Source organism: Miniopterus schreibersii (genome assembly GCF_964146895.1).
Source record: "Miniopterus schreibersii genome assembly, chromosome: 1".
Taxonomy (NCBI): Eukaryota; Metazoa; Chordata; class Mammalia; order Chiroptera; family Miniopteridae; genus Miniopterus; species Miniopterus schreibersii.
In genome coordinates, this window is record NC_138101.1 from 27,583,550 (window position 1) to 27,604,732 (window position 21,183).

Sequence of the window (21,183 nt, forward strand, 5' to 3'; positions counted from 1 at the left end):
GTCGAGGGCAGGAAAGAAAGACTCCCACCCTCATGTTTTTAAAATAACGCGTGGGATGGGACGTTTTGCTACTGTTCACCCCAGCATTTGGCCGCAGTAGTTCAAATTCCTCCCACGTGCATAATCAACTCACAGCTTTCCCCAGGAACTGATTTGAATCCCATAACAGCTCAAAATCGGCGCTCACCATCTAATCAGGTTCAGGTATGGAAGAGGCGCTCGGCTAAAGGTCTGAAGACCTGTGAACTTGTGCCTTGGCTGGTGTGGCTCGGTCGAGCATGTCCCATGCACCAAGGGGTTGCCAGTTTGATTCCTGGTTGGGGCACATACCCGGGTTGTGGATTCAGTCCCCAGTGGGGGGGGTGTGCAGGAGGCAGCTGTTCGATGTTCCTCTCCAAAATCAATAAAAAACATTTTAAAAAAAAGACCTATGAACTTAAAAGAGGTTATCTGCCCCGTTCAACCCGAGTATCAACCCGAATACCTATTGGGCATAATATTACTTCTCTAGACATCCCTATTAAAAAAGTGAAATGTAAGGTACACGCCAGTCACTTGGCCAGTGATTCTGAAGTAGAGCCGGTTCGCGTTGGCAGTTCTTTGACTAGGACTAAGGTATGTCCCCCAGGGGTTCATCATGACTTGTGGTCCTACCTTTCCCATAAAGGTAGCTCTTGCTTGCAGCTGAGTGGTTTTCTCAGCCTGCCTGTGGAAATGAAGGACCCCAAGGTGCCGTGGTCCAGCCGCAGCGGGAGTCGGGTGCCGAAGGTGGGCAAGGCGTCGGCGCTGGGAGACAGCAGACTACACGACTCGGAGGTGGTGTGACACTGTTCCACTTTATTGAGAATCAACATAATCTTTTATACTTTCTTTTTTGGCTACGATTCCATTTTTTCGGTTAGCAAGCAAGAAATATTATTCATAGGTTAAACAATACAAGTTTCGATTTCATCAGAACGGAACAATTTTGACTTTTGTTTTTTAGAATAGAGGAGAAAGGAAAAATCAGTGACCTATAGAGTGATAGATGCGGCTTTGTTTGCAGCAGTAATATATTAGTTTGTGAGACAAATTTTATATAATATTTGCCTGTGGTTACTACTTCTTGTGGTTATATTTTAACTATGGACCTATTCATAAGCTATTATATTCTTCTTGCCATTTTCTTCTAGGAAAAGAGTGCCTTGTGCCATAGCTATGGATTAACTGCTAAGAATGCTTTGCTTTTGTTCCTTTGGGAGCGAGCACCGGCGTGGCCGCCGCCCTGCCGAGCGTCTCATGAAGGGCAGGTTCTCGTGCGGAACATGCCTTCGGTTTACAGTGACTGTCCTGATACCGCTCCCAGCGTAAGCACCTGTGTAAGGCGGAGGAGGGGCTGGTGGCCTTTCCACACTGTTGGCCCCTTCAGGGGATGCCACAGTCTGCCATTTATTCTGTGTGCCACCCAGGGTGGTCCTGTGCAGCAGGCGAGGGGCGATGGCCTTTTCCTGTCCTGGGCTAATCCTGCAGTCACGGGGAGGCACTGGAGGATGGGCGGCTGCCTGAGCTCAGCTTCCCCTAGTTCCTCCGTGAATTCCTTACTGGGGGCGCCAGGGGGAGTTTCCTGGCTTCTTCTAATAACAGTTTGTTAAAGCATCCGGCACATGTGATAGTGACTGGACTTGGGGAAATCGGGATTTCTTCAGAAGTGAGAACATTGTTTACCATTCCCAGGTTAGTTAGTGATTTATGGCCCAAAATCCCCGTCCAAGGAGGAGAAGGGATATTCCCATTAAGCCAGTTCCTCCCACCCACAGGCCGCGTCCTCTCCCCAGAAGATGCTTTCCTTGAAGCTTCCTCTCCACGTCCGGATCTTGTCAGACATGGTTGGGAGAGGACGTGGCACCAAGGCCCCTTTATACTGTCCTTATCCAAACTGGAATACTTTTAAAAATCTGTGGAGTTCTGAAGGATCAATTGAAAATCAATTTCACAAAAGCCGCCCATGTTTACTGGAAGTAATCCGTTTTCTATTTTGGGTTCCCTGTGTGAAGCCTTGGGCAGGGTCTACAGGTTATGCTTCTAAGACATGTAGAGGGTCATTTGTGTGTCTGAAATGTCCTATGATGACTCATCTTTCTGAGGTCTTGAACAAGAAGTCATTGCTCACTCTGGATTTGATCTTTGCCTGGAAGCCATTTCTGAATATGAGAGCCCTTCGCTGGTTTAAAAGACTCTTATATTTTCTCCAAATCACTTGGAAATGTAATAATTTTTGTTTCACTTCTCTAATTTTAGACAGCAGCCAGGTGGCACGCTCAACACTGCCCAGAAATCTTAGCTAATCAAGTTCATTAGGTCCATTTCCTATTTTCTGTGTTTCCACAGATGATAGTTCTGCTAAACTTGAACGTCATCACAGTCTCAGCTTTTATTAATGCGCTCCTCTCTCCTCTAATCCCTCCTTGACAGCCACCCTGGAAGCTCTTCAGGCTTCTGTTAACACCCTCACCCAGGCCCTTCAGGTTTTCACTAACGATCTCCTCAGAGTCCTGCCAGCATTTATATGCCACTTGTGTCCAAAACCAATGCGAGGTGTTAGGTTTTTGATACGTCTACAGTCCACTTCCAGCTACCCAGTTCCTGCGTTAGAGTTTGATAGAAAAGCAGAATTGCTCTGAATGATGCCAAGTAAGGGGTTTATTGTAGGGATTAGATCTTAGGCAATTGTGGAACTGATGGGTCAGTCTGCAAGCTATTGCCTCTGCATTTTAGTCCCGGGCCTGTTCTTAAGTTCATGATAGAGACACAAATGGAAACACCGATCTCTTTAGTCCTAAGGTTGAAACTCACACACCTTCATTTCCGCCTCGCATTTTACCTAAAGCAAGTCATGGACAAGCCCAAGGTCAAGAGGGAGGTAACTATGCCCCACTTGCAGTAGAAAGGAAATGCAAAATCCATGACAAAAGGCATGGATGTGAGGAGAGGTAAAGAATTGGACCAGTACTACAATCCAGAAGGGCAGCAGAAGTGACCGCCACTGCCCCTGAATTCTAGTGGCAATTAGTTTGCATCTACCCCACACATCTAGAGATGAGAGAATCTAATAAACCAAGCTACTATTTGAGGTTTGTATTTTATAATACACTGCTCCTGCAAGACAATCATTCAGTTAACAAAGATTGTTGGAGCATGTGCCATAAACAGTATACATTAAGAAACCCAGGGGGTAACCTGAATATTTTTCAATGCAGATGACACATCACTCACCTGTTAAATCACAAATTTTGGACTGAAAAAGACAGTTGGGCCTGAAAACAGCATCATAAAATTGAAAAGAGAGGAGCGTATATATAAGGGGTTACACTGAAATTCAGGATGATCGGCTGCATAAGCATACAATGGGGAGAATTGACTTAAAGGTAAGTCATGTGAAAAAACCTAGCATGGGCCAAAAGTGGGACATAGTTACACATTTTTGTACTGCATAGTAGTAGGAGTAGTAATAGCTAACATCCATTGAGTACTCTGAGCTAAGCATTTTGTATTAGTTCATTTTATTCTCATGAATAACCTACAGGTAAATCTAAAATGGTCCCATTTTACAGATGAGGAAACTGAGGACCAGAGTAGCTAAATAACTGACTCAATGTCAAGTAGCCAGTAAGTTGTGGAACTGGAGTAGAGCCCAGGGCCTGATGCAGAGTCCCTCTTGCTATCAGTTCAAGTGCCTAAAATAAAAAGCACAATAACCCTGCTCTCCTCTGAGCTGGTCAACTCATTCCTGGAGTCTTAGTGTGTGAGGACATCACAAACCAAAGGTTTCCCCAGGACCAGGATGTGACGGGGCTGGAAATCCACTCTAATGGTTAGAAAAAACTGGGCCCTTTTGCTAGAATTCTGAAAGGAACATGCCTTCCAATATTTAAAAGCTGTTATGTGAAAAAAGAATAAGAATTCTGTTCTATAGCCACAGGGAAATGACAGGTTTAGGCTGAGCAACATCTATGAAGTGCCTATATCTGGCCAGGGAATCTGCCTGCGGATGGAGATTGAGAGAGAAGTGTAAAAGGATGCACTTCCTGCCTTGGAGGGGCCATATAGAGGGCCAGGGAGGAGGCCTGGGCTCCCACAGACCTTTCTGGGTAGTTTTGCAGCGGGGCAGTGGCCTGGGTTGCACATGGAGCAGCGGGTGTCCTTCCCCTGGAAGTACATATGTAGGCCCTGGAGCCTCACCTGTGGGGACAGCAGAGGAGATTTCCAATGGGTGGCAGGGTGGGTCATATCTCAAACCTCAGACTGGAAGGTGTGGAATCTTGTTGGTTGCACTCACTGTCGCATTCCCAGGACCTGGGACAGTGCCTGGCACACAGTGGGTGCACAATAATTGAATATATGAAAGAATAAAGATTTTAAAAACTGGGATATGTCACATAAAAACCTGCACTTGTTTTGATAAAGTGGGAGATTTGCCAGCAGTGGGCCGCACATTTGTATGTGGAAGTGAAGATTATGCCTGTTTAACAAGCAAGTCGTTCAGCTTCACTCAGTGACACTATTTGGTCCTGGACTTTGCAGCCTGTGGGTTAATCACCCAAATATCTGCCAACTCAGTGTCTATGAAATCAAACTCTACAGTCGAAATTTGGGGGTAGAGTTCCAAAGTGGAAACGTTTCCTGTCAATGAACAGATTGCATTATTTGAATATCACAAAAATTGCCTACCTCACTTTTCCATGGCTCAACCATGTCATTCAAGATAAATTTTATTACTTTTGTAATGGTCACAGAAAATAGATAAATCTCCCACTCTGAGAGCAAGGAAAGAGACTATCTTGGCTTAAATTAGAATTTTAAAAATATATAAGCACTATATACAGTACTTTTTTTTTTCTTTCCATCACGAAGGTATTGCTTTCACAAGCTCATGACCAGCTTGGCGGTGAGTGTTGTTGGTAATTGCTACATGCTAAACAGCTAATGCCGCTCCTTTAACACATCTTCCTATAAGAAACAGACACTGACCCCAGACACTTGCTCCCTAATATATGCAATAGACAATGAAGCAAAATACTTGAGAGTTCTTGGATGACCTTCTAGTTTTTTTCCTTATTGATGTCCTTTCACACTGAGATCAGTTTGAAAAAACTGCATCAATGAATAACTTACCCACATAGGAAAAGCTGAGAGCCCAAACAAACAACAACAAAACCCCCAATTTGAATCAGAACTATGAAGATGTCAGCAGTGCCTTTCCAACAATAATAGATTCATCTTTCCCCAGTACCCCGAGACTGATTTCTGCATCGACCTGCTGTGCTTAGCAATGTGAAAATGTTCTGATCCCTGGGAAATCATTTTCTGGAATGCAGGAAATAAATGTGCCCAATTTGAATTTTTACCAATAGCTGAGGTAACAAAGAGTCACTAATTGCTAGTTGTGAGAACCCAGAGTTAAACTGCATCCAAGAGGCTAGGATATTGGCTCTGTGTTCTGATGTACAGGAGAACTTTATCAGCTGAGAAACCAGGAGATGTATACTTAAGGAGATAGTCAGAATCACTCCATTTCATACACTGAATGTTCATGTAAAAATAGAAACTTGCAAATATTTTTGATGTTTAAAATAAAATGTTTCATATCAAGTATTAACTTCTGATAAGATTTCCCTTTTTATCTATATGGTGCAGGTTTCAAATTGTACTATGCAAAACACAAATATGTGCACACGCACATGCCCAATGTATAAACGGTGACACATATGTAAAAGATTTTCCTGAGAAAATGCAAAGATGCACGGGAAGTTTTCAAGTAGGGCTCAGACAACCTGCCATAAAACAAAAGGTCCCTAATGGAAGAGGTTTTTTTGTTGTTTTTTTGCAAAAACACACACACAAAAAATCTGGCAGTAAATAGGAATCCAACTCATGGGGCTGAACTGGCTGCTTCTGAGTTCTTTACAACCCTAAAAGTTTATCATTCTATGAATTAATTCTTCCCATGATTCCTCCCATAACAAACTGTGCCTTGGGAAGAGAAGGGACCATGGAAGTTGTGTTTACTCTTTTAGCACAAGCAGTATATAAAAAGAACCCAGTGCTTGAGTGATGACCATGAGCTAAGCAAAACTCCACCATACCCATGAGGCATAGTCACCGAGGTCACTGAAAGGACAGTTGATTCATATTGAGACTCTCTGGAGTGACATGTTTTTCATTAAGCACCCCACATACCTATAAGAAGCAATCTTTCTTGCCCTGTGTTTCCACCTCCATACACGATAATTTGGGGGGGGCATGATTTCCCCAGTTCCTCCACCTTCATTCCTGCCCTCTTTAAGAGATCTTAAAACCCAGGACTAAAGCACAATGAAAGAATGGATGGGGAGACTCAGAGAGGACTTCAAACTTTTTTACTTCGCTGTAAGCAAGTTAGAATGCAATATAATTTTTTTGGTGTGTGAATTCTCCCAACATGTTCTTACATAGTAGAAAAACATACAACACTCAAATCAATTGAGAATCGTCCACAGAAAGCATTTCCATAGAGAGAATCACAATGTTTCAGTTTCACTGTATCTTCTTTTCAAGTACACTTGAAATTTCAAATGTGTACAGCTTTGGAGGTTTAGGAAACTTCAAAAGCCGCAGATGCAGAGCCTAGGAAGCGGAAGGCTGTGAGCTTCGGTCCTCACTTAACCCGTGCTTGATTTTGCACTCCTCACAGGTAAGCAGGCAGTGCCTAGGACAGAGCAAGAGAGCGGTTTGTGCTCTGACGCTGCAAACTCTGGTCTCAACACGTTATTGAGAGACATTTTCCTATGCTGAAGTTCACAGGCCTAGTTTTTAGGGACTAATAGGAGCTGTTGCTTGGTTTGAGATCGCCAGAATTTCATCCCCAAAAGGCCAATAATGATCTTTTTTCACAGTACCATGCTGCCTCTGAAATAGAACCCACTGTGACAAGTGAGAGTCTTTAGTGAAACGTGGCCCCACCACTAGTCCTATAATATTATAGTAGAAATAGCTATTATTTACTGAGCACTTACTGAGCTTCATAGATAGTCATTTCTATTCCTTGTAACGTTCCATGAAAACAATCCTGCTCACGATTTTATACAGGTGAGAAAACTGAAGATTACAGAGTTTAAGAAACTTTTCTAAGATTACATAGTTTATTTAATAAATGGTAGATCTGGTTTTCAACTCAGGTATTCTAACAGTAAAGGCAAAGCCTTTAACTTCAGAGTCCTACTGCTTATAACCCCTAATGAGAATCAGAGTATATATTAACACAGTAAAGGCTCTGAAAAGTCCTGCAGTAGAGAAACCTGTTTAAATTTGGTGTAATCCCATGATGGTAGAAGCCATGTCTGCTGATTAAATTATTTTTTTGAGATGTGCACAGTGCCTTGAACGTAGTAGGTACTCACTAGATGTTTGTTAAGCAAATGAGATAGGTACCTAAGCTAAATAATAAGTAGTTATTATTGAAGTTAAATGGCAACAACTCAAAACTGGGGGTTTAAAGAGGTTTTTCCCCCAACATATGGATGTGAAGAAAAACTGTTTCATATTATAAATGGTGAATGATCTTTTATTTACATTTTTATAACTATCTTCATTACAATCCCTCAATCAAACAGATTACAAACCTGTTATGCCCTGGACCAAAACCAGAGCCACGTAGCTGATCGTCGAGGGAATGAAATTTACTCTGGCAAACTCCTATGTATGAGGCCTTCCCAAGGCCGTATCCCACAATACCAGCAACTGCAAAAGCAGGTCAGGAAAGACAGGTTAAATAAAGGTTCAGCATCTCCTCCATTAGTTATCTTCTAGAATTCTCTTCATGAATAATAATAACTTTAATATTAAAAGTACCATGACAAATCAGTGAACAAACACTCTGAGAATAAAGCTCCCTATTGAAGAGCAGGACTAGGAACTGGAGACTTTCTGACTCAGTTTTGAACTGGTAGTAGAAGGGCCCGGACAGAGCAAGCAAAGGGGTGACCCCAAGCCGGGCAGCCAGAGGAAGGTCCAACCAGCAAACAAATGTCTGAGGCCACCAGGGGAGGGATGGTTTGGGTTGTGGCTATAGGTAGCCTCCAAATCACTGGGTAGGAAATTCTCTTTATGGGTTGGGGCCTGGGGAGCTGCAGTCCATCCTGCCTGTGGGAGAGAGAGGTCACGAGGCAGAGGAACCCCCCAGGTATCCCCTGTGTGCTCTGCCAGGCGCTCCTAGTCCACGCTTTAAAGAGGACTGTTTAGGTGAGGTTCCTCTGGCTCTACTTGACACCAGAAAGCGCTGAATGAACTAAGGACTGTAAAGTGGCGGAAAAGAAAGACTGATTTTCCAGAAATTCCATGCAGGCAGTTTGGTTAACCTGGACAGTCATATCTCTAGTTGCTATAGACATCTTCTTTTTAAAAAATAACTTTTTTAACTTCTATGACTTACGTGCAACTTTAGGCAATGATCCAAATCTTGGGTTAGCTGCTAAATAACCTAAGGAGTAGTACATACATTATTATTTCATTTCATTATTTATTTAAATTTATAAATTATAAGGAAATCTTCAAAGTTTAAGATATACGCAGATTTTTTTTTAATCCTTGCCCAGGGATATGTTTTGTTATTGACTTTAGAGAGAGAGGAAGGGGGAAAGAGAAAGAGAGAGAGAGAGAGAGAGAAACATCGATTGGCTGCCTCCTGTATATGCCCCAGCCGGGGATCAAACCCCCAATCTTTTGGTGTATGGGACTATACTCCAACCCACTGAACCACCTGGCCAGGGCTATGTAGATTCTTAATTAGAAGAGATGACCCTAAAAGAGTTATAATTCAATTCTTGATTGCATTTAACTCTCAAATAGCCATTTTGGCTAAGTAGCAAGTGTTAACTTTAATGTATAGAAAAGGAACATGAAACAGACAATTCAAGGCTTGTTTAAAGATATCAAGGCAAAGGTGGAGCCAGCAACTTATTTCCGAGCAATCACTCACTGCCCCCTCCCCTTTTTATGTAACTCAACACAGAAGCCCAACTTCAGGACCCACAGTTGCAGGGACTGCGCTGTAAGAAATGCGTCATGAGGCGACCTCTTCGCTGTACAAACACCACGAAGCACACGCGCGCGGGCCTGCACACCTAGCCTGTGTGGGATCAGCTACTGTCCCTGGGCCACAGACCTGCACAGCACGTTCCTGTGCCAGACAATACGGGATTAAAGCCGGCACAAGACAGTGACGGAATCAAGGGACAGCAAACACGAGGTGGCGAGGCTGCTGCAAACCCTGTAAGCGGGAGGGGCCGTCTAAACCAGGGATGAAAAGCGCGGGACAGCAAACCCATGAACCGGCAACGCGGTCGGTTGGCGTCATTACCAAGCACGACGTGGCCTCCTGTGGCTACGCCTCTGTCTCACGGGCAGCGCGGCGGGTGCCCCAAGCACCCGAGAAGCGGTGCCAGGGCTGCGGCCCCCTAGTCCACGGGAAGTTTTCCATTTTAATCTGACGGGGGCACCACTGTGCGTGGCCTGTCACTGACCGAAACGCTGTTATTCCACACGTGACTCTATACATACCACTGTTTTTCAATAAAAACATTACTACCTGTGGTGGGCAGAATTATGGCCTCCTAAAGATGCGCATATCCAATCCCTGGAAACCGTCAATGTGTTATCTTGTATGACAAAGGGAAATGATGGTAGAAAAAGGAATTAAGATTAATCAGATGACTTCACAAATAGGAAGATTATCCTGGATCACTTGGGTATAGTCACAATGACCCTTGACTGTAGAAGAGGGATTCAGGGACAGAAGCATGAGAAGAACTTGGCTTCGTAGGCAGAGCAGGGGCCATGAGCCAAGAAGGAATGTGGGTGCTCTTTAGGAGCTGGAAAGGGAAAGCAAGCCCAAGAGCCCCCGGAGAGGAGCCCTGCGGGCACGTTGATTTCAGACCAGTGAGACCCATTTTGGACGTCTAACCTCCAGAACTGCAAGATAATACATTTGTATTGTTTTAAGCCACTATGTTTGTGGTAACCTGTAAAAGTAATCATAGAAAACTAATACACAACCCTGGAAAAGTATATTGGCACACAGGCAAGAGGTGATAGATTTTGAGAAGTTTAATATTTATAAGACATAATCCCTATAGATGTTGTGACTGTATTTCTTCGTTGTCAAAAAGGATCTGACAAAGACTTTACTGACTGATGAATATATTTCTATAAAAAGACTATCTTCGAGTTATAAAAATGAAATCATATTTAGTAAATCAACTTTAATCCTTAAGAATAATATTGATTGAACTAGGGTTCTCCTAGATAAATGGTCTTTGAGACCCAAAAAAGAACTAGAAGGTCTTCTTTCATGTTTGCTGGGCACAAATGCTCTTTTTAAAATCCTGGTCCTCAGCAGTGTTCAACATAATGGGCTTCAACAGGGTCAGGTGCCTTCTTGCTATTTGGGGACTAGGCCATGCCTCTGGGTCCTCTGGTGAGACCAAGACAGGGAAAAGGAAGGGAGCAAGAGAGGAAGGGTAGGGAGGTGAACTGGAAAGCTAGGAGGCAGGGAGAGGTTATGTGGGGAGGGCAGAGGCGCAAAATGAGTTTCCCTGGGTGTCTTAGTCTGTTTGAGCTGCTCTAACAAGATTGGGGGGCGGGGGGGAGTGGCGCTTAATAAATGACAGAAATTTATTGTTCACAATTCTGGAGGCTAAAGTCCAAGATCAGGGTGTCAGCACGGCTGGTGAGGCCCCTCTCTGGGTTTGCAGACTTCTTGTGGTGGAAAGGCCTAGGGAGCTCTGTGAGGTCTCTTTTGCAAGAGCACTGCCATTCTTGAGGGCTCCACCCCCTAGGGTAATTACCTCCTAAAGACCTCACCTCCTAATACCATCGCCTTTTCAGGTTAGGATTTTATCCCGTGAATTGGAGGGTGGGGGAGGGACACAAACATTTAGACCTTAGCAGCGGGCTAAAATCAAGGAGCCAGCAGAGCTGCCTCACTTTCTGGAGAGTCCAGGGTTTCCTGCTTCCCCAACTTCTAGAGGCCACCCCCATTCCTGGGCTCTGGACCCGTGGTCCCTCTCCCATCTTCACAGGGGGCGGTGTTGAGGTGAGTCCTTCTCATGCCCCCATCTCTCTGGTTCCATCTTCTGACCCAATTTTTAAGGACCATTTGATTACACTGGGCCCATCTGGATAATCCAAGATAATCTCCCCATTTTAAGGTCAGCTGATGAACAGCCTTCCCATCTGCAATTTTAATTTCTCTCTGCCATGTAAACTAACTCAGTCACTCATTCTGGGGATTAGGACATCTTCCAAAGGGGTGGGTGGAGGGGTTTATGCTGAAAATAGGCAAAAGCTGGAAAGGGAAAGTAAGCCCAAGAGCGTGAATAACTCCTTCACCACAAAATAAATGCCAAGCACCAAAGGGCAGCCAGGGGGGTCACAGGAAACTGGGCTCTCTTAAGTTAAATTCTTGAACAAATGTTGATTCTTACCGTGGTGGACTAGTCCTTGGGTAACAAGCATGCTTCCAAGAGAAAAAGGCAGAGCTGTAAAACAAAAAAGCCCTTCAGTCCTGGGATTTTAGAACTTGGCACCTCACCTAGAAGTCAGGAAGAATTACTCCGAGTGTTTTCTCTTACCTACCTTGGCAATTACTTTTTACTCACTTGTTATTTTACTTATTCAACAAATATTTATTAAGTATACAGTCTGCATAATTTTCTTGGGGTCTGCCCGGGGCACCGAACCTGATGTAGGGCTTTAATCGAACAAACCTAAACCCCACGGGACTCGGTCTCTGGCATCCACTTTTACTGAGTGCCCACCACGCACTAGACTCTGATCACCACATACAACACAGGTTCTCAGTGTGTGTGTGGACATGTAGCTGTTGAATTTGGGAGTTGCCTTTAACTATATATTATGAAATTTTTAATCCTATATGAAAATAAAACACCAGTACAAGACAGTCCTGCACATCCCATCTAGAACAAGTCTCTGCTTTTGTCTCTCATGATATTTTGTTGCACAATTTGGATATGTCTATTTTCTGAGGATTACAAGATTACTACATTCGTGTCAAACATGGGGAATGTTTAGCTGCGATTTTTAAAACAGGCAAGTTAGTCTGGCAAAGGCAGTGTCTTGTTCTGTCAAAATGTGTCAAACGACTTCTAAAAGCAGAGAGCGGTGATAAACATCTAGCTCTTCCTAGCAACCAAGACAAATTAAATTGCAATCAATTTTTCCACTCACATCTACCGGATGGTAGGCGAATGGGTCATACTGAAATTTTAGTCTAGTAGAGCTTAATTACATTACTTACTCATAGGTTGTCAGAAAAGACATGCATCGCTAGGAACACAATCAATCATCATAGTAATGCATAACAAATATCAACTTCCAAAGAGCGTTTCTTCCAAAACAACTGAGACTGAATCTGAATGATCTGAGAAATCAAAATGAGTATCTCCAAGTAAAATTATCCCTGTGTAAGCAATGTTGCAAATACGGGGGCTATATCTATAGGTTCTATTATAACATTTTCAGATGACAAATCATGATTTTTTTCCCAACTGGAAGAGACCTTAAAGCACAGCCTGAATTCACGCCCTTGTCTTATTTATATCAGGCAAGGTGAGGAAGGAGATGACTCAGCAGAAGAGGTTGTTTCAGAGACATCGTAAGAGAAGTATTAATGGACGCTGCCACTTTCCATTCATTCCACAAATATTGATCAGGTACTTCCTATAGGGGAAGCCCTGTATTGGCTCTGGGATGAAGCAATAAACTTGACATTATTTCTGAACTCGATGAGGTTAGAGTCTAGTGCAATTTAGGAAGCTTTACTCTTTCAAGAAATTCTAAATAACACTCTTGGCACACATTCTGGGTTACATGAAGGACAGCATTAGGTGTGTATGACTTTTTTGCTGCGGTAAAATGATCCTAAATCAGATATTAGCTCTGCCCTTAAAAGGGGTCTCAACATGGATTTAAACCTCTGAACAACCCAGATATCAAAGGTATTCAAGGAATTATGCAAAGTCCCTGCTCAAAAGTAAATCATTACCATAATTCTAACATGATACTTCGGCAGCTTATTACAGCACACATAGTGTTAACAAAGGTTAAGAGGGGTACAATTTACCTCTCTTCCAGAAACTTTCTTCTTGACATTCTTTGATAATCTTTGAAATCTCCGCTCTGTGGATGTGCACTTTTGATTTTGGGCAAAACAACAGGCTCTGTAAGGAAAGTTCTACGGTGAGTCGACTGAAATCATCGGGAAAGCATCTGCTGTTTTCTTGGAGAAGGGCAGGACGAGCTCTTCACTGTGGTCATGCAGCGTGTCGTCCTGTGCTGGCTGCCAGCACAGAGCAATGACCTGTTCCCGCGAGTGCCTTCCAGCGGGGAACATTGGATGGACTCAGGCAAGGAAATAATCCCAGCTGGAGAAGCAAAGAGTGACTCATCGAGTAGTGAGCATGGAGCACAAATCTAGTCAGAGAGAATTCCTGAAGCCACATTTCCTTTCTTCCCTCCGGCCTTTGTCCATGCAGTCTACGACTCCTGCAACGTTCCCCTCTCCCTCTGCCCACCTAGTTTCCTGCAGACCTAGTTCCGTGTAGCCTCCTGGGTGACGAGAGAGATTCCCCTACAGCACAGTGTTTGCACACCTGGGATCACACTCCGAGCACTGCATAAGTTTTGTATTTATAGACCTGTATTCTAATTTACCTTTTTGCCTCTGTGTGCATTTTTAGACTATGAACTCATCAGCAGCCCACTCTGTATTTTTCTACAGTTTCCTTTCTTACTTGACAGTTTTTTAAAACATATTTTGTAAGTGCTCTGTATATAGTTTCTGGTGGAACTATTGATATGTTTGACATAATTACTTTTATTAGTTTTACAGTATTTTTGTTTGTTTTGTTAATCCTCACTTGTTTTTTCCATTGATTTTTAGAGAGAGTGGAAGGGAGGGAGGGAGGGGGAGGAGGAAAGAGAGAGAGAGAGAGAGAGAGAGGAACATTGATGTGAGAGAGACGCCAGTAGTGCCTGGACGTTCCTCTTGGCCTAAGGTTACTTGAGCTCGAGTCCAAGCAGGTTAGGTAAAAAAAGGATTTTCTAACCTTGGCATTATCCATTTTTATAAGTTTCGACAGTCTAGTAGGTATAAAGTAATAATTTATTGTCTTATTTGCATTTCTCTGGTAACTAATGTGTTCGAGCATCTATCTCTATGTATTCTTCAGCCAGACTGCCCCCTTCATCTCTAGTGTTCAGGTAATTAATCCCTGTAGCTGGCCCTGGGTTGTGATCTTTTGTTACATATTGGCTCATTAATTTTTTATTGTGGTAAAATACACGTAACATAATATTTACCATTTTAGCCAAAGTACACAATTCGACAACATTAAGTACATTCATAATGATGTGTGGCCATTATCACTACCTAGTTCTAGAACTTTTTCATCACCCCAAAAACAAACCCCATACCCATTAAACAGCCTCTCTTCATTCCCTCTTCCCTTCATTCGGCCCCCTGGCAACCACTAATCTGCTTTCTGTCTCTATGGCTTTGTCTATTCTGTACATTTCATGTAAATGATGTCACACAATAGATGACCTTTTGTGTCAGGCTTCTTTTCCTTTGCACAATGTGTTCAAGGTTCATCCATGTTGTAGTATGTGTCAGTACTTCATTCCTTTTTGTGACTCAATATTTCATTGCAAGGATACACCACATTTTGTTCACCAACACGGCTACTGGTGAGCATTTGGGCTGTCTTCACCTTTTGGCTATTGTGAGTAGGGCTGCTAGGAACATTCCTGTACAAGTTTTTGTTTGAACACATTTTTAATTCCGCTGGGCCATATGGTAAACTTCTATGTTTCACTAATTGAGGAACCACCAAAGTGTTTTCCACAGGAGCTGCATCATTTTACAGTCCCACCAACAAAGTATGACGGTTCCAACTTCTCTACATCCTTGTCAACACTTGTTATTTTCTGTTTTGTTTTTCTTTTTAATTATAGTGATGCTGGTGGGTGTAAAATGTTATCTCGTTGTGTTTTTTTTAAATATATTTTTATTGATTTCAGAGGGAAGAAGCGAGAGGGAGGGAGAGATAGAAACATCGATGAGAGAGAAACATCGATCTTCAGCTGCTTCCTGCACGGTCCCTAGTAGGGATGGAGCCCTCAATGGGGCATGTGCCCTGACAGGGAATCGAACTGGTGACCTGCTGGTACATGGGACAAAACTCAACCAACTGAGTCACACTGGCCAGGCTTATTGTGGTTTTAATTTTCATTTCTTTAATGACTAATGACATTGAGCATCTTTTCATTTGCTTGTTGGACATTTATATATCTTCTTTGGAGAAATACCTATTCAAGTCCTTTGCCCATTTTTTAATCGGGTCATTTGTCTTTTTGTTGTTGAGTTGTAAAAGCTCTTTATATATTCTGGATACTAGACTCTTATCAGATATATGATTTGCAAATATTTTTTCCCCATTCTGTGGGTGGTTGATTCATTTTTAAAAAACAAATTTTATTTAATTTGTTCCTTGCTAAAAAGTCACACCAGTATTTCCTCCTTTGCGAATTATTTATGTAGGTCCTCTGCCATTTAGCTCTGGGAGTTTTAGTGTTTTCTTGTTGAGGTGCAGCTCCTCGGCTTTTGAAGTTTACCTTGCTGGTTTTGCCTATGTTATTTTTGGAACTCTGTGTTTGTAGTAGATATCAATGTGGATAACGGTCACCATTTCTTGAGCACTTTCCCACAGGCCGGGCACTGTGCCAAGCAAGCACTTTACATGCTTGGTTAACAAAGTAGAAGGACCCTGTGGCACCTATGTCCTCAGAGCTCTACAAGAAACCCAAGCAAGAAACCTCTCTCTTCTTTCTCTACAACTCCCCACAGCACAGTACACGGAGGTGGGGTCAGGACGAGTCACGGTGTCAAGAAGGAGCTGTTCTCACTCTCCACTTACCTTAGTTCCTCAGCAAGCACTCCTCCTATCCCAGTGTATGTATCTCTTCTTGGTTCTGCTCGGGCTGAGGCAGAAATAAGGAACACCTTCCGTACTCCCCTTCTCCAAACACTCACACATCCACACATCCAGGGTCAGGGACCCAAACACCACAACTGTGAGTTCCACAGTCAAGATGGAAGCTCCTGCAGAGCCTCCCCAGAGGAGCTCAGGCGAGCCTTTTCTCTATAACCATAAATGTTTTATGGCTCTCCATTTCACAAAGGCAACTCAGGTGTCTAAATACTGTTTCTTGTGACTTGATATCATTTGTCTGTTTGCGGCTCCTGAAGTTTGCTCCTTAAAGATCGCTTCCTACAGAAACTATTTTTAGCTAGAAAAGTTGACCCTGGAGAACATGAACTTCATTTACCTATCACAATACTTTCTCCTTTCTTCATTTATGTATCCCTGAAACCCATAATATTCATTCTTAACAAGTTGCAAAGTTGGGTTCTCAAGCTGATGGCTAATTTAGTAGTTAAGGACTCTGCTCTCCTGAACAAGAACACCGGTCAGCAGCCTAAATTTAGTAAGGTTAGTCTTCTGCTAGATTCAACGAGTTTTGCTCTGCTAAGGGAAACCTCTTCGGTCACTGACAGCCTGTGTAAGAGTTGGTTAAGCTGGATGCCGAATAGGGAAGAGTAAAGAAAGGATTTTGGAAACAAAAATTTAAAAGATGCTTTTTGAGGCAGTCAAAAACACTTTTCTTCCCCATTCTATTTTCCCTGAATCCACAAAGGGCCAGACTGGACAAGGTTAAGGGAAGTCTGGTATGATGTTCTTGTTCAGGTGGCCAACTAAAAACATACCTGCTTGCTTAGTGGGGGCAGATGAGGCTTATCTTGGTTTCCGTGAGTGGACACTGATGCCATGATGACTGTCTGCTCTTCTTCTAGTTGAATGTACTCAGCTTACTCGTTGACCCGACGTCTAAGGAAAATAGAAGAAAGTCACTGTGCTGTGTCTGAATGTTCATATCAACCGTAAATACCCTTAATATCAACTCACGTATTTTGAAAACTTGCTTTCATTTTGTCATTAGTCAATAGCCAACCTTATCTGCCAATTTACTTTCTGACGCTCCTCCCCCCCCATCAACACACAGATACGAAACGTCACACTATAAACAGTGAGATTTTTTACTACCTATAAGTTGCGTCTTAAAAGGAGTTTTAATTCATTACAAGGCCATCAACTACACAAATATTTTCTGAGTGTCTATTATGTGCCAGGCCAGGGGATATAAGGAAGGATAAGACAAAGGAACTCACAGTGTAAAGGGAAAGCCAAATAAGTCAGCAGTTACACAACATGCCAAGGGCTCCCCAGAACTAGCTATGCCAGGGTGCTAAGGAAGGAGAGGGAGAAAGGTCTGCTCTCTCTGGTCAGGTCTGAGATACCGGACACTAGGACTCTTGAGCTTGTAGAGGGTGGATGGACTCCCAGCATAAAAACCGGTTTCCAAGTCCAGTGATAGTCCAGGCAAGGAATCATGGGGACCTGAACCAACGCCCTGGTGGGAAGCATAGAGATGATATATTTGAGTTTGAAATGCTGAATTAGGGTTCCTGTGGGTGCATACATTGGGATTGGCCAATAGAGATTAGACTATTCAAAGATTTGGGTCAGGAGTTAGAGATGAGGGGGAGACTGGAAAGGAGAATTTGGGACCTGCCATCATAGAGATGATAGGTAAAGTGAGAAACAAATAAAATGGTCTAAAAAGAGTATTGGAGAATGTGAACTTTGAGGCCAAAGGAATATCAGTAAGAGAGGAAAAGGAAAGGCCGAGGAAATGGCTGAGAGGGAATAGCTTGTACAGAGGGGAGGGAATGAATCACTGGTGTCACATGGCTCAGGAAAGTGATTTGGCAACAATGGACATAGTCCAGGTGGACTCTGAGCCCGCGCCTGGCCAATGGCCACTGCCTTCTGCAGCCTTGGACGCCATGAGTGCCACTGATTTCCCTGCAAAATGAACATCATATACAATTCTGCTTCCTGCTAAACTGCCGTGCATATGAGCCGGGGGGCCCTTACCTGTACCCAGCTTCACCTTAGGGACCTGATGTTATTGTAGAGATAGCATGACCCCCTAGAGTGGACAGTCCTGGAATCAGCAAGACCTGAATTCAGGTCCTGCCTCTATTCCTTGCTACCCTGTGCTTTGGGGCAAATGACATGATGTGTCTGTGCCTCAGTTATCTCAGCTGTTAAGTGGGGGTAATGAACATGCAACCTGGAGGGGCTGTTGCAAAAATGAGAGCTGAGGAGGAGGAGTGGGGTCCACAGGCCCCAGCTCAGCGCACAGTGCCCAGGGCACGGCCAGCGGGGAGTGAAGGGCCCTGTCAGAGTGGCCCTGGGCACCTTATTTCTTGACAACTCCGGGAAGTCTTTGCACCTAAGGCCAAATTAGAATAGCTATTCTTAGTCAGGGTCAGGCCATTGCCTTAAATAAAGAAGCAAAGAGACACGTCTCCGCTTCAGGTCCCCTGCACCCAATTAATCCTCAGCCCACATCTAAGCAACCCTCCCGAGGGTCTTGCCTTCCAGGTGCAGCGCCCACCACCAGGCCGCGGGCTGGTTTGGGGTCCTGCCTTATTGCGGGGAGCACTGGGGGGGGCGGGGAGGAATGCTGACCGTGGGCAGTGGGGGAGAGGCAGGCAGCAGGATGGGGGGCGCGAGTGGTCGGAGGGACAGCCGGAGGGGGGTCACCCCACTCTCTGGCGGGGGAGGGGGTGTCAAGCCCACAATCAAGGTGCTGGAATCCGCTGCCACCCCCAGTCGGAGGCCGCCCGCGCGACCCCAAGCCCCCCGCCCCCTCCTAGGTTGCAGCGGAGTCCGAGCAAAGCGCAGAGGAGTTGGCAGCGGCGACTCCGGGCGGCCGGAGCCCACCCGCGCGGCCACCGCGGCCCGCCGCGTACCCCGGTTCCTAAGGACCCCGGGACAACGCGGCCAGGGGAGGCCACAGTCTCCGCGACATCCCCCGCGGGCGCCCGGCGGGCTCACCTGCAAGGTGAAGATCGCCCTCCAGGCCGCGCGGTCGGCGCCCGCAGAGCGAGTCCGCCCCCCGCCGCGGCCGCAGCGCCGCCCGCCCTCCCGCGCCCGCCCTCCCGCGCCCGCCCTCCCGCGCCCTCCCGCCCGCGCCCTCCCGCGCCCGCCCGCCCGCGCTCGCCGGCCCCGGGCCCCTCACCTCTGCCCGCGGCCCTCACTCCCGCTCCGCGCTCCCTCCGCCGGCTCCTTCCTCCTCTCGCTCCGCCCCCTCCGCTCGCTGCCTCTCGCTCGCGGGGTCACTCGGCGCACCCCTGCTCCCCCCTTGCGGTCCCTGCCTCGGTCGGGGGCACCGGTGCCCACCCTCACCTGTCAGGCCCAAGCCTGGCCCCCGCCTGAAACCCCCACCCCACCCCCAGGACTTGCCCTGGCACCGGGTGGGTCCTGCCTCCTGATGTCATTGAAATACTGAGCACCCTTCCCGAGCGCGGCATGGACTTCGCTGAAATGCAACACTTTTTTTTTAAATTGAGATATAATTGACATATGACATTATATGAGTTTTAGGTGTGCAACATAACGATTCCATGTTTGTATACACTGCACAGTGATCGCCACAGTAAGTCCAGTTAACATCCATCCTCATACACTGTCACCCGGTTACCGCTGGCCCCCTCCCCCACGGCCCCCTTGGGATGAGGGCTTTTAAGGTCTACTCTTCAGCAGCTTTCAAATAGGCCACGCAGTACTGCTAACTGCAGTCACCATGCCGTACACGACATCCCCATGACTGATTTATTTTTTAACTGGAAGTTTGCACCCGCCCACGTGCAATCCTTTTTACAAGGCTTTAGGGTGCGTGCTATCCCGCTGGTTTGATGGGCTGCGGGCTGAGTGGTGGAAGGCCACACCCAGAGTTTGCAAAGTCACGTCAGCTTGGTCCCAGGCTTTCTCTTGCCACTTTCTTTGTCCATTCTCTGCAGCCTCCTGCCAGTCAGTCCCAGCCTCTGACCTTTACCTGTGTCGAGCTGGAAGAGGTTGTGGGCCACGTGGAAGGCCCTCACCTCTCTCGCCTTTTCCTACTGTTGACCTGGGCCTCTGTGCCTCTTGCCGCAGCCCCTCCACAGTGCACACCCCTTGGCAGGCACCTCCACCAGCCACCCTCGCCTAGCCTCCTTTCTGTTCCTCAGGTGCACCCAGCTTTTTCCACCTGGGCCCTGGAATGGAACCTCCCCTGCCTGGGGTCCGCTCCCCACCAGTCTTGTCCTGGCTTTTCCCTGGTCATCCTTCTCTGACTCTTCCTGGGGAAGACCTGCCTTGACCCCCACCCAGGGCTCTCTTCTCTTTCATAGCACCTTACTGTGTACTCGTTAGGGTGTTTATTTGTCTCAAGCCTGTTTCCCTGCTTTGGTGTAATCTTCAGGAGCTACAGAACAAGATGGTGTCTGCTTTGTTCACCGTTGTATACTTGGCACCCCAGATATAGGAGGGGCCCAACAAATAGCAGTTGAACAAATGAACCAGTGAAACTGGGTTCAAGGCGTTTTGTAAAGATAGTGCTGTTTTGGAAGCTCCATGTTCCCTAGTACATCCCCAGGCCACGTTCCTCCGTGTGACTCTGGTTTCCTTGCACCCCCTTTCTTCCCTCCAAAAGAAAGGGGTTATAGTTCTACTGCTCATTTTACATTGTGTTACCAGAAGTCAGAAATAACCCTCTGCCGTTTTGTGGTCTGAAAGGAACAGCTTTCTCATTGGTTTTGTGATCAAAATGAACAGCCCTCCGTTACATAGAAGCCTAACTTCCAATAAATACCCCTAGGACATTTGTTCTTTAACATCTTGCTACAATAAAGTCCATGTCCCCACCCTCATTTCTACTTTCCACAAGAATGTTCCAGTTAATTGCCTTAAATAACTAGAAGCTAGGACTCTGTAATGTGCACAGATTAGATGAATTCATCACTTGGTATTTGTTGGACAGATCTGGTGTGCCCTTGTGTTGTTCCAGACCCTTTCAGAAACAAGAGAAAAAAGACAAGGGTCCTCCCCACAAAGAATTTACCGCTTTCCTAAGAATGAAAATAAAATAAAATGTACTTGGCCCTAGAAGTATGTAACACTGAACAGAGCCTTTCTTAGG

At 45.2% G+C, this 21,183-nt stretch overlaps 1 protein-coding gene across 6 annotated transcripts; it reads right to left on the reverse strand.

Moving 5' to 3' along the window:
• Positions 1-6,378: 6,378 nt before the first annotated feature.
• On the reverse strand, positions 6,379-19,482 carry OCIAD2 (OCIA domain containing 2). 6 transcript variants are annotated; one of them, XM_081161943.1, is made up of 7 exons: positions 19,246-19,482; positions 16,862-16,982; positions 13,157-13,253; positions 11,499-11,552; positions 8,447-8,494; positions 7,638-7,755; positions 6,379-6,724 (listed from the first exon to the last, which is right to left on the reverse strand). In XM_081161943.1, exons 2-7 carry the CDS (start codon positions 16,922-16,924, stop codon positions 6,643-6,645), a joined length of 462 nt encoding a protein of 153 aa, XP_081018069.1. In that variant the 5' UTR covers positions 16,925-16,982; positions 19,246-19,482; the 3' UTR covers positions 6,379-6,642. The 6 variants fall into 6 exon arrangements, with proteins under 6 accessions (XP_081018069.1, XP_081018070.1, XP_081018071.1 ...); XM_081161944.1 differs by lacking the exon at positions 19,246-19,482 and adding an exon at positions 19,062-19,159; XM_081161945.1 differs by lacking the exon at positions 8,447-8,494 and having other exon boundaries at positions 19,246-19,364.
• Between the last annotated feature and the right edge of the window lie 1,701 nt (positions 19,483-21,183).

Bases quoted from the DNA above. Each gene is read 5' to 3' on its own strand.
- OCIAD2 (XM_081161943.1), bottom strand. From the start codon at position 16,924: ATGGCATCAGTGTCCACTCACGGAAACCAAGATAAGCCTCATCTGCCC. The intron at 8,495-11,498 runs GTAAGAATCAAC...ACTACTCCTTAG, and splicing joins CCAAGGACTAGTCCACCACG to GTTATTTAGCAGCTAACCCA. The intron at 7,756-8,446 runs GTAAGTCATAGA...CTGCTTTTGCAG, and splicing joins ATCATTGCCTAAAGTTGCAC to TTGCTGGTATTGTGGGATAC.